This window comes from Cyprinodon variegatus, unplaced genomic scaffold (genome assembly GCF_000732505.1).
Source record: "Cyprinodon variegatus isolate N-32 unplaced genomic scaffold, C_variegatus-1.0 Scaffold495, whole genome shotgun sequence".
NCBI classification, from domain to species: Eukaryota; Metazoa; Chordata; class Actinopteri; order Cyprinodontiformes; family Cyprinodontidae; genus Cyprinodon; species Cyprinodon variegatus.
The window spans coordinates 327,917-346,922 of record NW_015150948.1 but is presented as its reverse complement, the minus strand read 5'-3'; the positions used below and the strand labels follow the sequence as shown (position 1 = coordinate 346,922).

At 37.5% G+C, this 19,006-nt stretch overlaps 1 protein-coding gene across 1 annotated transcript in view; it reads right to left on the bottom strand.

The window, feature by feature from the left end:
- Positions 1-19,006, bottom strand: part of LOC107094642 (netrin-1) — a 69,532-nt gene that overhangs the window by 8,420 nt on the left and 42,106 nt on the right. The window contains exons 4-6 of the mRNA XM_015390392.1: positions 14,315-14,464; positions 8,951-9,004; positions 5,512-5,586 (exon numbers count right to left, since the gene is read on the bottom strand). Of these exons, the coding sequence (XP_015245878.1) occupies positions 5,512-5,586; positions 8,951-9,004; positions 14,315-14,464 (279 nt within the window). The remainder of the gene's footprint in view (positions 1-5,511; positions 5,587-8,950; positions 9,005-14,314; positions 14,465-19,006) is intronic.

Sequence of the window (19,006 nt, the reverse complement as noted above, 5' to 3'; positions counted from 1 at the left end):
AGGCTGAAACTGGCAAATTATTTTACTGTATGACTCTTCCAAAAGCTACCGCTTATTCTGCAGAACAAAGCATTTTTTTTAAACTTTTTCTATTTCCATCACTTTGATGGAAATTGATCACATTTATTGCTGTACTTTTTAGAACCACTTTTCACTGCAGGTCCATCTGCACATTATTATTTTTTGGTATGTCTCTCCAAAATGTAAAAATTCACATCATTAGCCATTTTTTGTGTAAATCTCCAAAATCAGCGAAATTGGACAAAACTTCCCCAATGATCCATTTTACGTAAAGTATCCTCACCGATTCTGTGTTGGACTTAGATTCAAACTTTGCCTGTTCCATTCTAAAGATTATGCACTGATCTAAACCATCCTCAGGAGTTTTTATTCTGCAGGTTTAGGTGTTTGCCTAGAACAACCCACTTAAACCCATTTTAACATAAGCTGTGTTGGAGCAGATCTAAAACATCCTCCTGAGGACTGGAGCTCGTCAACCCCGATTGGAACCATCTAACCACATCACTGACAGTATGGTTGTGCTCAAGGTCACTTAATGCACAGAATATTAAACCTTTTAGGCATTTTGCTCTTTATCAAGTAGCAGTGGGAGTCGGACAAGCTAAAGAGGGCCGGTTTGTTAGTCTGCTACCTGCTTATGCAATGAACCTGCAGTGTGAGATCCTTCTGTAGCCTCTTAGCATAGCAGCTGTTTCACAAAAGCATAACATTAACATTAGTAGTGGGTGGCAGTCCTTTGGCTTCATGTAATAACTTTCCAAATGGTCAAATGTTTCTCTGTTAGACAAGAGAAAAGTGTAGGAGTGACAGGAAAACAACTCTAGTGCCTCTGGAACTTTTTACAGTATTTTAATAGAAGTACCGTAAACCATTAAAAACAAACAGAAAAAGTGTTTTGTGGATTTTAAACTTTTTGATTTAAACGTCAAAACATTTTTCCTCCAGGATTTTGCTTTGCATCAACTCAAAAACGCTTCCCCACAGCATTGACCTTCCACCACTGTGTATCACAGTTAGCCTTTTTGCATGTAGGCCTAATTGTTTATCGGTGGTATTACCTTTCAATTCCAATGCGTCATTCTTTTGTAGCTGATAGAAGCAACTTTATTTTAGCTTTAGAGTGTTTACATTACCTTCATTTTACGATGCATTTCTGAAGTGTCCTAAATACGGGCAGCTTTCACTGCTTCTCTAAAATATGCAATTGTTCTTCTTTTAACGCATCCACTTTAATCTGAACCAGAGCAGATCGTTCAGGAAACAAAACAGATCTGGTTGAGTTTGCAAGTAAAAGACTAAAGGTGCACAATGTGGATCACATTTTTTGGACTCTAATGTCATAAAAATTCTTTTCATATAATTAATCAACAGCTATAATAATTATACAGACTGAATGATTACTGAAAACTAAATATATGAAATCATTTAGTCATGATAGAGACAAAGAAAAGCAAAGTAGTACTGGCCAATTGTTCTATTAAAGGCTGAGAAATAAATGGCTGCAGTGCGATGATGCAATCCTGTGTTGATCCGAGTCCAACCACGTAAAGTCGCTCAGCTGAAAACGCTTATCTGTCCAGAGCATAATTTTTAAATGTTTTCTGATCTAGTATTAGGGTTGTTTTAAACTTATTGGAGTAATGGAGAAACTTACCTTGACACAACAGTGTCATATACTGAGATTAGTTTTTTGAATTTATGTGGTGCCTTTTGAATTTTTTTTTATTCTTTTTTTTTATCAGGACTGGATACAAATGCGTGTTTTTTTTTTTCTTCTTTTTCCTTTTTATTTAATCTTTCTGCTTTAATGTACACATGGCTGTATTTTGATGTAAATCATAAAATCCCAACAAAATGCATCAAGGATTCAGACCTGATAGGGGTGAACATTTCAATAAATTTAGTGGATGTGAATTCCTTTGCATGGCATTGTAAAATGATATCAAGCAGATTCTTTGAAGCACTGCGTTTAATTCCTGTGTTTCCTCCAGTCACTGAAGGCGTTACATCCCTGCTGTGTTATGACCTCTTTAGTCTGTTTCCGATTTGCTGTAAAACGCCTCGCCGTCTTCTGAAATACCACAAGTAGAGTGAGTTCTCTATTATCCAAGCATACTCACATGGTGTCACATTTTTCTTTTAGACTTTTACAAGGTCTGCAACAAGATGAGCACAATTCAGACATCGGTGCTCTGCCTCTTTTACGACTAGTGAGACAAAGCAATAAATTTGAATCTCTTTCCAGTCCTGAAATGTATATTTAAATGGTCACTTGACTGTAACCCATAAGGATCAAATAAATACTGTATGTTTATGTATATTTAAATAAACTTGCTTGAAAAAGTTTTAAGCTTTTAGTGGTGCTATCTCACAGCAAGAAAGTCCTGCAGGATGCAGATAAATGTTCTTCTCATGCATGGGTGTTAAGGTCATTCTAAGGTCAATTAAGGTCGTTCCTACAGTAATTGCGACTGTCTGTGTAATTGGTATAAGTGTCTGATATCTCAGTAACAGACTAATAACTTGTCCAGGTTGTTGTCTGCAATCTTGCATGCTGGCTGAGGTAGACGATAGGATAAGGGAAAACATAAGATAGGTGAGTGGAAAGTTGCTTTAACTTGATGGTTATTAGAGATTTCTCCTCCTTGAAGGAAAATATCAGGAGGCATACATGTTACTTTTTATATTTCATTCTTTCACATATATGTCATGTTATCAGCATTTAAACTTTTTGAGGCTTCCATAATAATGATTTTAAAAGGTCTTTTGGTCCCCTTTTGTGGACTTTTGGGGATTTCACAAGTTGGCTGAAAAAAAGAAACCAAGTCAAATAAAATGAGGGAAAAAATATGTGAGAAACCCCCCCCGAAAACCTTTAAAGCAATGGTTTCCAAAGTGGAGGGTGAACAACCAGGGGGCCTTAGTGTAACTACAGTGGTGGCCTCGGAAACTAATTTAATAATTAATTATGAAATAATTAAATAAATTACCCATTTTGTAAGGTACCTGCTTGATCTTATAATGTATTGACAACAATGTTGAATTCTTCTGCACAGTAAAAAAAAGAAAATAACTAGTTTAAATTATAATAGTGCATTTATACCAAACGCAATCTGGACATCAAAACCCTTAAATGCCAAAATTACGCTGGGCCAAACCCTGGTCAAAATGTTTTCATTCTTCAATGCTCTGCAAACTGGTAGTTTATCGTCTCTGTTGCTCCGACACTCGGCTGGCCGGATGCTCAGATGCGCCAATGATGATGTTCAGACGCGCTGCAATACCTCTTGCCGATGCTTGACACTGCACCCCATGGACTCTGCATGTAAATCAGATGCTTTGACACCCAGAACGAGCTCAGTGTGAATCCACTTTAAGTTGTAGTTTTGTGATTTGCGGCAGGTTGTAGTTTATTTCATTTTCAAGTTAAATTTCCTGTAGTTGATTTTCCTTTTTTCAACTGTTAAAAAATTTAGGGAGGGGCTGTCTTCTAAATCAGAAGGGGCCGAGTCTGAAAAGAAACCACTGCTTTAAACTCAGGCATTGCAGGCGGACTGTAATAGTGTGGGTTTAGTGAATTTTGCAAAGTGGACCCAACAATACACAGGTTTATGTATCGGTCACATTCCAAGGTTATATGGAAGGATTGAATCTGTAACAGATCCTACTATAGAAGGATAGTGCCTGAATTTACATCTGTGATAGATCCCAATACTGGATCTCCCTACATACACATGTAAAACTGATCCGCAATATGGATATTCCACATGCATATCTGACACAATTCATACTTGAATATATTTTCTGGATGTAGATTTTTGATAGATCCTATTGTTGAATATATCATCCTTATATATACACCTAATTTTATTTTTATTTATTCTTTTAGATGGATATTTTTTTTATATATTCTGATTTACCTAAATTAGTAATTTTTATGCAACATGCTAAGGGACATTAAACCAAACAAATGGGGGAATCTGTATATATTTAAGCCTGTATAATTTAAGCTATAAACTTGAGAAAATTAGCAATAAAGCGGAGATAAACTTATTTTATAACAGCTCAATTCCTGAATATATTTTTGACATTAATGTTTTTCTTAAAAAATCCACTAAGATAAGATGTTTTATACGCCATTATAAATACAGGGTACAGTTGTTGGATCAAATGTTAGCCTGAGCTGCTGCAGATGTGTGCACTACTTTTTTTACTCCTTGTTGGTCTCGTGACTCCGCCTACCTGCACGGTGCCTGCACCATCTTTGATATTTGACGCTGCTGTCGGGTAGCAACAGCTGTAGGTGACAGCGAGCCACTGTGACAACAAATCCCATGATGCTTTGTGAGGAGAGCTCTCCTCACAAAGTGCATTATGGGAATTTTCAAGTCCACTACTTATTTATCCACCAAATGTTTCGGACACTCATCTAAAATGCCGTTACCACTATATAGTGCCCTTTATAGTGATTAGGGCGGACATTCGGACACAGCCCATCTCTTTGGTAGTAGTGGAAGCGTAGGAAAACACATGAACTCCACTAAAAGCCCCCTGCCGACCCCAGCACTCAAACCCAGGACATTTTTGCAGCGAGGAGAATCTTAAACAGTGTACCACCATGCCAACCATAACTGTAAAACACTTGATCAAAAACCTAAATTGTATTGCATTCATGACTACACTGAATGCAAAAAAAAGTGTGCATTTAGAAGTTTTTACATGAATTTTGGCTTTAAAGGAAACCAAAAACTATGCAGTAAGAACACTGTTGTCTATGATCCCTCTGCATAAGCTTTCTTCATCCATGATATTTGTAGTTAGAACAGTAAAAAGGCTTATAAACTCTGCAAGGTAGAGAAAGACAGTAGTAGAAAACTAAACTAGTTAAAAACAGGGCTGGACAGGGCTATTGTTTATATATCCCCACTGTGCAGAGCTGAGCTCATGTATTTGCTTATATTTATTTGGAACAAGTGGCCAGACCTCCTTGATTTGATGTTTTTCTTAAAGAATTTCAGCTTGTTTCTGTTTCAATCTTCAGAAGTCCCCAGAATGTTATCACAAGAGATAAGGCTTGGAAATATGTCAATGGAAACATCTCTGAGTTGTGATCAGATCGGAATAATCAGCACAGAAAATGAGAAAATTACCAGGGTCAGAACTTTGGCAAACATTTGTAAATCTTGAAAAGCTCTGTGTTTACTGTCCATGCTTAAAAATGATCCACTTGTGATAGTATTTCTAAAAACACACTATGTTGAAGGGCAGACTACACCAAATACCACATCAGAGACCGAAAATATGTTGAACTAATCAGTAAAACCCGACATCGCCCAGTTATGTTTTCAGTAAGTCATCAATGGAGACATGAAGATGAAGGTACAGGGCATGAATTGAACATCATTGAGCTTTGAATGATTGAGGCATTTGACCTCATGACTGCTGCCTACCATATGTGAGCACACATTCCTGTGCACTAGACTCACTCACCAAAGTCTTTTTTACAGTACTTCTTCATGGTGATCTTCATTTTTCCCTTGGAGGCTTTACAATAGGACTCGCAATCTGGCGAAAGGGAAGGAAGAGGAGGGAAGGTATAGGTTAGCAATGCTTGTCAATGTCATTGTATTTACTAAAATCTCCTTATAACATCTTAAATTGCGACCCGGTGAGATTCAGCTGGATACATATCTCTGTTAAATCTTTATATTTGGTCCTGTTTAGAGGTGTGTCAATACACAAAACAAACCAAAAAAATAATTACCTTCCAGAAAAGTAAAGTACAGCGGAACAGTGAATTCCACGCTCTAAGAATGGATTGGTGGGGAAAAACAATCAATCTAGTTGGTTAAACCAATTTTGGTTTGATTAGTCAATATATTGGACTGAGACTGACCAAGCTGTTTGGTTTCTGATCAACCAACTTGATTGGTTAACTAAACAACCAATAAAAACTAACTGATGTTTTACTACTCTGAATGTTTGGATGTAGTCAACTGCAGTGTGCAATAGTTATGGACCTAGAGATCAATGACAGTGATGAGTACATGCACCACATGCGAATATTGGCTTTAACCTGGTGGTAACATTGGTACTAACATTAGTTAAATTCTAAGAAGTAATAGCAGGACAGTGGAGTTGGATGAAGGGGTTTACCTGCCACCAAAGTCCTTGCTTTTAATGTTATAAGACTATTTAACCAATGTTTTGGACAAAGAGACCAATATTTATTTGTTTTCCCCTTTTCCACTTAGATTAAAAACACTACCTAATTATATATCTATTGGTAGTTGTAACCAATACGTTGGTTGGACAACTACCTAGGAAAGAAGTCCTTAATTCCCCAAATTCCTGCTAAATCTGAGGCGTGAAGTTAGGGTTAGGGTTGATATGGAGTTAAATCCTAACTCCATATAATAAGATGAGAAGTTGAATCATGATAGCTTGTATTCTGCAAATAATAAAAAAACCAAATCAGTAATTAAAATGTTGGGGAAATATCACAGGTAAGTTCTGACTATTTAATATCCCTAATTTTTTCATGTTTTTTTATGTTGGTAACAGTTAATGAAGCAGCTATATATATATCTATAGATATATATATATATATATATGTATAGATATATCTATAGATATATATATATATATATATATATATAGATATATTTTTCATTATTAGATCTAAGTGTTACATTTTTTACTATTACTATTAGATCAAAATCCCCTCCCACATATCTGGGGCTCTAAATACTGAAACACTGCTACTTGACTTGAAAAAGTAAAGCTGACGTCTGATGGACAAGGTATAGTGACACTCCTAAATTAAATAATTACAGAGTTTTAATACTAGCTTGTGCAACAATCTGGTTATAACCTTCGTGCTGAGTGTCCCACTGCTTTTGTTCTCAGACACTTAAGGATGCCTTCAGACAACCAGCGTGAAACAGATTAAAGCTTACACACATCCTCCTCTGTCTTCAGCACGCTCCTACTATACGCCTCCATGTTTCCCATTCCAGCCTGCTCCATCGCCAGTGTCCTGCCATTTATTGTGCGGGTTGCCCCAAGGTCACCCTTTCATAAAAGGTCACCGGTGAGGGAGGGGAGGAGATCCATCAGAAATTAGCTCTCTTTAAAGCCACATAGTGAATCAAAGTGCATGCTCTAACACCAGCCAAATGGCTGAATCTTCCTAGTCCTGCTAGTACAGCCTTTTAGCAAATTCCCATCTGAATCTAGATTCCATTGCTGAAGGGCTTGATCTGTGACTTTTATGCAATGCTGACATTTTGCCAGGTACCTTCTGTAATTAGGAGGCTGATAGTCGGACCTGAGGCCAAGCTAAAAATTAAAATAATTTGTTCTCTCCTGTTTTCACTGACCAACACAAATTGGAAGCAGACCATCCTCAAGTGCACCCCCATTCTGCCTGGGCTGGAGCAATAAGCCTTGTGCATTTTTTTCATGCGGGGGGGGGTGGGAAAACTGGGCAGGGCAGTCTTAAGAGAGAAAGGAGGGGGGCAGTACAGAGAGAGAGAGGGGGGGACCTTTCAGCTCGCCTGAATATGGACAAACTTCATTATTTCTTCCAGCCCTCTGTCCAGTCTTTCCCTTTCTTCCCCTTTATACTCTGTGTGAATGAGGTTGCCTAGGTAATGATGGAGCAAGAAAAAAACGCCCTCTCCTCCCTCTCACAAAANGGTTGCCTAGGTAATGATGGAGCAAGAAAAAAACCCCCCCCCCTCCCTCTCACAAAAAAAAAAAAAAAAAAAAAAAACGAAGGGGAGAAAAAAGTGGTTTGAGACGTGAGATGAGGATCGAATTCATGTATAAGGAGCAGGTTGGAATGCCCGGCTCCTTTCTGGGCGTGCTGGAGAAATAATAAGTGAGGAAATCCCAAAGTAAATGAAATTGACGAGTCCATATCGAGCATGCTCGATTTCAATGCAAATGAAATGTCGAGAGCAAGGAGGGGTGCTCTTTATCTATAGGCAGCCCTTGGGGGCCTTCATCATGCTTCCCTTTGATAGCTGACGTTACCCATTAGCCCCTTGGTGCAATTGCCGGGGTGTCCCATCACACCCGCGGCTCTCATTAAGCTCCAATCTCCTGCTGTGAGGACAAACGCCCCCTTTGTGTGCCACGTTCATTCTGCGGGATCCCCGGAGACCGCGGCGCTCCTAATTTGGAGGGTGGTGTCTGTTTGGAGATTCTGTCAGGAATCCAAACTGTTCACAGCCTCAGCGTTCGTTAAAGCAGGAAGCAAGAATGGCAACAAAGCTCGGTGAAGTCAGCGGCGCCACATTCGTCAGGCGCTGATCGATGACCAGGGGTGAGTTGGGCTATTCAAATAAACCTGGATCATAATCTCCTCATGTTAAAAAGAAAAATACTTTAACCATTTAAAAAATTAAAAAACTTTTCAAATAATGGAAAGTTTTTGAAAAAAAAAAAAGAATTAATCCAATCCAAAAATGTCACTGGTCCGACATGGAGACTCTTGTCGGAACAGACGAACAACGAGATCCAGCAGGGCTTCTCTTCTGGCACAGCCAGCCTTGATAGAAATACAAACTGGTGTAAATGAAGCATGTAATCAGATTAGGGCTGAAACTCTGGGGAGGCTGCTGGGCAGGCTGGGAATACAGGCGATGAGGCCGCAGGGAGTGCTGGCAAAATATCTGGAGTTTACATCAGCGGCAGTCTGATCTCACTGACAGGGGCTGAGTTTGGGAGTGTGGAAAACAGCATGCCTGTGCTTAAAACACGCTAACCTATTATCCAGACAAAGGGACAGTTTGGTTTAGTTCATGTTTAAATAAATCTTACACAAATAAAATACTCTGGGTAACAAATATGAAAACAAAAGGTTAACTTAGGAGACATTTTGGATTATTTTAAAATAAATCAAATATTATTTGTTGCTTACCTGACGGCTCCTCATAGCTGTTATAAGTAGATGTTGGGGAAGCAACTGGGATTTCTGTATAAATTAGATGAAAAATACACATTTTGTCATTTTTACAAACATGAGGTCATTTATCAAATTTAATAGATGCATGTTTTTGGTTATATGAGTAGACATTTATAAGAAACAAAAGACTATTTCATGCTTTTCATTGTAGGAGGAGATTTCCCCCAGCATAATGCTGCCATCACCATGTTTCACTACTGGGATTCAGGTCTGACAATCAAAAAGATTTGTTTAAAGACAATGCGCAAAAAATAAAAAATAAAACAATAAATAAATAAAAAATTTTAAAAAATTAAAACAATGCGCTCAAGATTTTTTTTTCAGATTTCTATGCATACAAAAAGACTCGAGTACCATGCATAATTTCACCCATTCAACTGAAACTAGACTTTTCTATACACTAAAAAATTACAAATAACCTTTTCTTTCACTGTCTGATGAAACCAGAATAAACCCTTTCATTTTAATAGGAGTTAGAATTACTAAAATTATTATAATAAGCTAAATTCTTAAGAGAACTGAATGTTACTTCTTCAAATATAGAGTATTTAAATAATTTTAATTAATCTGCCTTTAAACAAACTAGGAAAGCCCAGATCAGAATGTATCTCACAAATCTGTGATTTAAAACATGTGAGTTAATTGAAGGCACAGCTGTGGGTGTATTTTAAGGCAACACCTCAAACACAGAGCTTCACTGTGTGACATCATTGAAAAACCAAAGGAAATGAGCCAAGAAATCAGGAAGATAATTGTGGACCTTCATGGTTGATCATTATGTACAATTTCAAATTATCCAAAAGGTTCACCTGTTTAAACAATTCGAATAATAACACAATGAGAATATCTAGCCATCATAGCATTCAGGAATGTTTTAGTCCAAATTGTGCATTTATAGAGTGATGGGATGACATGGGCTGAAAGGCAGCTCAGCGAGGAAGAAACAATTACTCCAAAAACAACATGAAAAGCCACATAACAGTGTACAAAAGCTAAAAGAAGGGATGTCCTGTGTCCTGATGACTCAACTGGTGGAAAAAAAGACAATAATCTTGCAACCTTGAGGAAAGCATCCAATCCAAGAAGTAAAGGGGTGGTAGCATCGTTTTTGAGCGCAGGAAGAGCCGAGGAAGTTCACAAAACAGTCATTTTTACAAGGAAATTATTTCATGTGGAAATATGGAATCAACTCTCATTACATCAGACAGGAGGTTAAAGCTTGGGCACAAATAAGTGTTTCAGAGTCAACTTACTATTCTATAAAAAACTGTTTCTAGACCTAAAAAGGTGAAACATTTGGCTAAAAACCCAAGTTACACATGTTCTGTCCAAACAAAAAGGCCAGAAGTCCTCAAAATTGTTCTGAAAAGCTTGCATGGAGTTGGCAAAATGTGGCTGGCAAAAATAAAACCTGTTCTTTATAAAAAAAAGATTTTTTTTTTTATTTTATTTTTTTTAAGTAATCCATGCCTTCTTTGCCTCTCCGTTGGGTTACTGTACCCCACTGTATGCGGGGGTTAGTGCTCCACTCCAGAAAGAAAAATGCTGTGGCATGTCCTTTATTTTCAAATATGAGCACAAAACATCCGTTTTAGTTACAGTTCACTGGCTCCCTGCATGTTTTAGGATTTATTCTAAAGTTCTTTTAAGTCCCTTAACGGTTTTACTCCTACGTCTCAGAGCTGCATCTTCTTGCAGCCTCCTTTTCTCTTAGCTTAGCTGATCAGTTGCTGCCTGATGTTCCTAAAACCAATCATAAACTTAGAAGGAGGATTGTGCCTTTCTAAATGTAAAATGACCTTCAACTGCAGATTAAGAGGCGATCTCTCTGTCTGATTTTAAATGGCTTCTTAAACTTATATTTGCCTTGAAATTTGCCACTACTATTTTTATATGTATTTAATGCTGTCAGCTGGGGAGCGGTGTGGGGTTAAAGCAGTGCCGGCTGGCCAATAGAGTGCGCTAGGGCACCGCCCTGACACTGATTAAGATATAAAAAATATAGATATATTTTTATAATTTAATTTAGAAAGCTTGGCTAAAATCATTTAGCGAGGCTTACACTTTATCCTGCTTTACCTGCCTCCTTTTTCAAACATCAGGATCTGACCCAGCATGGATAAAGACAGGTAGGACTGATTTAAAGTGCTTTTTAGAAAAGCATAATATATTGTACTTTTTCTAGATGTTTGTTAATTTGCATAGTTGCTTTTAAATAAACACATTCTCAGAAAATAAATTTTTTTTATATATTAAAAAAATTATGATTTATGTACAAAAAGTAAACCTGTACATGAAATTATGTTTTGTTTTTATAAAGTGTTTTTATAATGTTTTTTTGTTGTTGGCATTCATATAAATATACTGGTGTGATAACTTAGTATACGTTTGAATGGTTTTTGGTATACATCTATTTTGAATTTATAGCCCCCCATGGAGAAAACTCCACAAGCTGCAACTGGGTTAAAGGTCTTGCTCAGGGACCCCGAATGTCAGTCTGTGGGAGTGGAGCTTGAACTCAGAACCTCTGGATTCCAAAACAAAGCCCTAACTACTTGGTCACACACCCTGAAAAAGAAGGCCATCCTAGATGGCACTCAAACCCACAATCCCTGGCTTAGGAGGTCAGTGCCTCCTGCCATTATCCATTTGTTTTTAGTAGAGTGTGTCTGTGTACAGGATAACCCATGGACAATTTTAATGACATTTCTATCAGAGTTCCCCTCATGGCAACAATCCATTCCATTTTGGTAATGATCTAGATCATAATCTGGATACAGGATTTTTTTTTTAAAGATTCTATACCACTTTGAGATAGGGATAATACGCAGAACATGCAGTTCCCCACAAAACCAGAGGGTGGCAGCAGTAAGTATTGACAGCTTCAGCATCGGACTCAAAAAGTCAGAAGGTATTTTACTGAAGACAAAAACACAGGAAAAGGGAAAGTTGTTGGTTTGTTACCATTAATTGAAAACTTAGTAATGGATTTTATGTAACTTTTTTTTTCTTTTTAACAAAGTTGCACCTTATGCCAAGGAACAATTCATTAAAATTCAGCAATGATCCAGATTGTTTGAGAGTTTTAGCTATAAGTCAAAGTCATAATATGGGGCAAGATCATCAAATTGAAAGGATTGTGCAAATCTGCAAAGTACTTTTCTAGTTATCTCTTATTTATGTCTTTTTGAGTCTGTGTTCTCATTTTACCCCGTTGTTCTCTGTAAAGCACTTTGGGCCTCGGGATAATTTTATAGTACTCTACAAATAAAACTTGATTCGATTAGATATTCTGACATTTAGTAATGGGAATCGTTTTGGTGATCCAAAATAACCTAAAACTAAAAATTTATAGGCCTTTTTATGTCAAGGAATTGGGAAAAAAAACCCCTATATATTTCCATTCTCTTTATGTACAGCTTTAATCACATGAAATTCCTATTAAATATTGCAGTTTCGAGTTCCAACATGACAATTTTTGATTTTATCATGCCTAAAATATTCTGTCAACTCTGTAGGTTTTCCATAAATTATCCTGTCTTTGTACTGATTGCCATATCCTGCAAGTAGAGGGTGCATACTGCTAGTCTTGTTAAATTCAGAACTGGCATGAAGTTGATATCGCAAAAAATGTATAACATACCAATAAAAGGAAAAGTTATCCATAAAAAATGAGAGATAAAACACATTCACAATCTTCCATAATCGTTTGTCCCCCATTTTTTTTTGTACCTTGTTAAATCCCTGTTTTTCGATACCACACCATGTCCACTTTCTACAATTGGCTCTATCAGGATTGTCAACCTTGGTTGCACAGTGAACAAAAGCTAACACATCCGCGTCCTCCCTGACATGGGTTATCTTATCTGTTCATGCCAGCCAGCTACTTGATGCTCCCAGCTAAAGCAGGTTCTTGTGGCCTATCTCTGCTCCTGGGTGGCGATGGAGTTTATTGCAGCGGGTCTGGAAACTGCAGGCTGCAGATACAGCCAATAAACATATCAGCCATCATTCCCTCGGACTGGTTAAGGAGATTTATTGTGAGAGGCACTGTTAGCTGGGCTGAAGGCAAACAAAGGTCTGTTAGTCGAGTCGTAACGATCTGTTTATCCAGACTCATGTTCTAACGGCTACATATCTTTTCAAAATAATGGCACTAGGACACAATAATAAGTTGTCATGGTTACTTTGATAACAAGCACATTTTATTGAATTCTGTAATCTATTATAGCTTTGACTTTGTGCAATCGTTTTTTAAGTATTGTTGCAACCAAAGTGTTATTTTTAATATGACAGGCTCACATTATTTAATGAATAAATGTAAAGTGGAAGGACAAGGAAACGTAGCTAACGTGTGTCCTGCATTGTGAGGATTTAAGGTTATGTCTCTACCAGTTTTTGTACACATACTCATCAAGAAATCCTTTAACTATTCTTTTATATAAAGTAACTCAGATTGTGTTAAATTGGATGGAGGGCACATGTGGACAGACAGCTTTTAATGTCTCTCCACAGTTTCTCAGTTAAATTTACATCTGAACTTTGACTAGGCCATTCTAACATATAAATGTGCTACAATTTAAATCATTTAACTTCAGCTCTGGATTTCTGTTTACCGTAGTTCCTTGATGGGAGATATTCATAGTACCAACTATTTTGCACCATTTTACCATACTCTCTCCCTTTTCCCTCCCAGTTTCCTTTAAACGGTTGCTTTTAAACAGACTGTAAAAAAGTTAAAGTGAGTAAATTACATTTGGCAATAAAATTAACTCCAATATGCTTTAAATAACAAACCAGAGAAATAAAATAATGTTACTGCTTACTTTTACTTAAAAAAAAACTCTTAAAATGGGTCACTTGCCCTCCACTTTTAGAACCACTTGTTTAGGCAGTTCGTCATGATTTTTATGATTTTATGTTCTCTAATAAACCTGAAAGATCTTCATAGGACAGCGGAATTCAAAGTGATATCGAATTACACAAAAATTAACTATATTTACTAATTAGGGGATTTCTGTAGGAAATGGAGGCCACTGCATTTTATATAGATGTATATGAGTAAAGGGGCTGGATAGGAAAGCATGCGAAATGTTTCAGATTTCTACTGTCCAAAAATGTGTTTTTGCATGTATAATTTATATATTTAACAACAGAGAAAACAAATCTAACAGAATACATAAACAAGAAGCACTATAAATGATTGTATTAAGGCCTGCTGGAGGATAATCCCTGTTTCAGCAAAGGTCGAGGTCCTGATTGTCAAGACAAACCAACATATTAATGTGTATCTGTCTGTGAAAGAGGCCAATATCTTACTTATGCAAGGAGCAATGGGGGAGCGGCTCTGCTGGTAACCCTTGGCACAACGATTGCAGGTGATCCCCGTCACTCCATCCTTGCAGGGACACTGGCCCGTCGTCTGGTTGCATGTCTTCCCTGCTGCTCCGACAGGATGGCAGTCGCATGCTAGAGAAAACAGAAAAGAAAGTTAGAGGTTCGTCATGAAAGACGGTACACAAAAAATAACCATTGACTTGAAAGACAAAAAAAAAACTACATAAATGGCTTTAAAAAAAACAAAAACATTTGCTTCCAAATGACTTTGATATGCCAACCCTGTTCACTGTTCAGTCTAATTACTTCTAATCATAACAATAAATGTTTTCAGGAGATCATTGACTCCAGCCGGGCTTTCCTTCAAGACAATCCCAGATGTGGAAATGTGCTTCGCACCAGCATATAACCTCAACCCAATTAGACTGCTCTGCTCCACCCATCATGACTAAGATTCTTCATTAGGCTTCGCTTCTTAAGGCACGCAGAGGAGTAAATAAGTCAATAAATTATGTTGTTTTTTTTCACTTTCCATGCTAACTGCATGTGGGTGTGTGTATGATCAGGAGTGTGGGAGCTGTTCTGTGTCCTCTGCGTCATTGTGATCAAGCTGTCTGCCTTTTAGATTGAGTTTCCAGCGTAAAGCTTTTTGGCTTGGAGCTGCCTGCAAACACTGCCTGAATAATGTTTCCCATTAATGGACAAGTGGAACGCACTTCAAAGTCTGTTTAGGCTGTTAGTTGGGAGGATCGCACATTAAATGTGAGAAATTTGTTGTCGGGTTATGTGTATGTATGAGTGTGTGTAAGATTCCTGCCAACGTTTTACTATAAAGCCTGTGTTTGAAGTTGGAGCCCAGCCTCACTATTAGTCCCGCATGTATTATAAGTACCAGCCGAGTCATCTCAAAACGCGGGCTTGAAGTGGTCCGGTTGATGCTGGAGGTGCTTTGAGCTGGAATGTCTCCATTAATGTAATGAGATTCGGTTTAAATCTTTCTGTGGGAACGTCAGGCTGCTTCGCTTGTTTGTCATGGATGGAATTCCAGCAACATGTTTTGAGTGTCAATTTTATTTTCTTTCACAGAAAAAAAAGTTTATTCCAGTATAAGTCTAGAAATTGCACAAGAGCACATGAGAATCAAATAAAGAAATGTGTTATCATGATGAATTTTTTTTGTCTTTTTAATCCTGATAAATGTGCATCACTCTTCATCTATAATGATACTGTCTCTCTGGGAGTTATTTCTCACTTTCTGAAGGTCTTTCAGTTTTTGTTTTCTAAGATGCCTGCTCTTTCACTACGCAAATTAAATGCAAAGGTGATCCCTAAAGAGACACAGTATAAGGGAAAAAATTGGCCTACAGTACAAGATCAGCCAAAGGATGATGCATGTCTCGTATTCTCTACCAGTTATTTGTTAGACTCTTTCTCGAGCCTTAAAGGCACCATTTTAAGGTGTGTGTAAAATATTTGCACAAGTAAATTTTTTAGTTAATGAAAGCAAACTGAAAAGTTCAGAGTTCCATCTGCCAATTTCCTTTCTTTTTAAAAGAAAATTCTCCTTTTTGCAGGATTTAGTCTCTAAACTAGAGAAAAGAGTACCCTGTAAAAGTAATCGCACTGAAAGTAAATGTTGGCTTAAACATTGGTCGCAATCTTCTCAGCTCTCTGATGGACTAAATTGAGAATGTCAGTAAATATCAGTTATCAAGAACTGACAAAAATCTCAGTTAGATTTCCCTCAGGACTTTGATTAGCCCAAATAAAGTTTCATCCCAGCTTCCCATCAACTATAAGCACCGATTCTACAAAAGGTAAAAAAATAAAACCCCACAGCATAATGCTACCCTCACCATGCTTCGTTATGCAGTGTAAATGTTTTGCCACTTTGGATGTTGACAGATTTAATGCTTTGGTTTCATCTGATTAATGATCTGGTGAACTGTAAAGTGCCTTGAGATGACATATGTTGTGAATTGCCGCTATATAAATAAACTGAATTTAATATAATTGAGTAGAGAATTAATTGCTATGTAACAAACTGCAAACAAGACTTGTCGCTTAACATATGTAATGGTTTTCTTCTTGCCCTTTTTGTTAGGAGATCAAATTTGCAGAATGAAGGATTACTAGCTGACCTACTGAGATATTCTCCCTCCTGATTTGTGGATTTCTGCAGCTTCCTCAGAGTTCAAAGCTTCAAATCTAAATTTTTTATTCAAACCCGATTGAAACCTCCATAACTTTCTCCCTGATTTGTCTTCCGTTTTCTTTGGTCTTGCTGAAACTGTTTGGTTTCATTTAACAAAAACTCTTTAACAAAACTCTGACGTTACACTGACATTAATTTATGTTAATGTGGATTCAGTTTACTATTCATGGGAAATCGAATGTTAAGGCTGCCTGGAATTCCTTTAAGATACCAGCATAAATAGTCTATTACGTAATCAACTTTTTTAAGCTTCTAAAAATGTTATACTGATATTTTTTTAATCAAAATAATTCCCAGAATGACATTCCCATTTATCAAAGCACATCTGAGTAATTCTCTTGAATTCCCCTCCTTGTCCTGGTAAACAGGCGGTCATCATGGTTTTATGTATGCGAGTGATAACCATCCCGCTCCAGAGCGCACCTACCTTGACCAACCTGCATCGGCCCAGTAAACAAACGCCCAACTTCTGCGATCAGTGACCAGTGATGTGAGGCAGAGCGTTTCTACTTTTTCCAGCCTATACCTTAGTCAGGAAAATCTGTTTTTCATCTTCTAGATTCTAGGACTTTAATCCTAGACTCAAATTATTTTTTATCTAAAGACAAGTTTAACAGCAAAAGTGGAGTCATGCCACGGTGCAGCAGCTCTAGAGCAATGTATGAAATGATGCCTTCACAGTGAACACAAGTGGGTTTCCTCCAGCTTATAAAAACAGCACAAAAACTATTTTTATACATATGATTCATCATATGTATGCTTAAATTTGACTTTGTAATGCTGAAAAAGTATGATAAAGAACTATAAATAGAGATAATTAACACATACACATTCTTTTTCATACTTTTCTTAGCAAAGATTCTGATAAAGCATTTATCGTTTTCCTTCTGTTGTTTCTATCTGTGAAATGTAAAAAAAAAAATTTACAATTAAGGGGAATAAAATCATTTCCAATATATGTATGTAATTAATTTTTTTTTTGTTTTGTTTTAGTTCAGTTGTGGAGATACAACTGGCTTTCTTTCCATTTGAAAGTGAAACCTGCTTCATTGCAACAATGGTGGCCGTATAATTGAGCTGAAATGAAGAATAATTGATGGTTGCATTAGTCAAACAGAGCCCTGAGTAGTATAGGGATAGAGTAGTATAATTACGGTTCTGTTCACAGAATAGCCAAGGTTGTGCTGTTTTGCATTGCAGCTGTTCAGTTGTAAGATGTCATGGGTTGCCTGCAGCTTATAGTTCAGTCAATCTTCCATAAGGAACCAGATGTTTTCTCATACTCCCTTTTGTGCAGAACGTTATGTAAAAACACATCAGGAAAAAAACACCACACCAAGCTTCTTTTTACAGTAAGTAAAATTCTTTTATGTAGAAAAAAACCTGCATTTCTTATTAAGTCTGTGAACTTCTTCTTCAACATTTAATACAACAAGGAACTGCACAGGTGTTCCAAGATTCTCAATACAAAACACTTTCTTCTAAACATTTTTGCTGTTTTTTTTCCTATTTTTGATAATTGAAATGTTTAAAAAGTAAAACTTTCTAATTTGAAGCTGCAGTGGAAGGTCTGAAGAAGTGAATGGTTGTTCAGGGCCTTTGGGACTCCAGTGCAATGAACCATGTATCACCCTCATCTCTGTGGACTCACCAGAGGCTTAACCGCCAAATTTATGGACGGAAAAGGTTTGAAAAAAAAAATAAAAAGGAGAAACTGAAGGGGTGGGAGGTAAGCAATGCGATTCTCCAGGAGCCATGTTTAAACTACCCTTGATGAGGAGCGAAGCTGTTAATCTGGGAAATAAAGCATAAGCCATTCAACATTGCCACTAGAGATGTATTCACTGCATGAAGTATAATACCCTCTCTTTTTCTTTTAGTTTTTTTTTTTTTCTTAAAAGGTTATGGCTGCTCAGCGTACAACTGCTGAGAAGCGAGGCGTCGCGGGGGAAATAGGTGGTGGAGGAACGGGGAATGAAAGCAGGTTTCCTCCCGGCTTTGTTGGCACCATGCTGTTATTTCCTGTCCAACAACAGCAGAACGAGATGGGCGGCTGATTTGAACAATAAATACGGCTGTTCTTAACTGATGTCGCGACGGCCCGTTTTTGTCACCTGAGAAGAAAGGCAGCAATCAGACTGTTTGGATTTGATCCCAGAGCAATGAGCGGGCTGGGTGGGGAGGTATAAGGAAACATGTTCAGGTTACTGTTTCAGCTGTTGAGAAAGGCTGCACAGAGATGTATGAATATCACTGCATCATCAAACGAGGGGAACTTTTTGTTAAACTAAGCTGCTTTTACCTCCAAACTCCAAATGGAACTACACCCAAATAGAACTGGGGAAATGTTTAGGCTGGCAGAGGGAACCTGCTAAGTGCAGATAATCTATCAAGCTCCTGCAAAACATCAGCATGGCTGAACATAGTGCTCTGCTGGACTCTGATCTCTAACTTTGGTA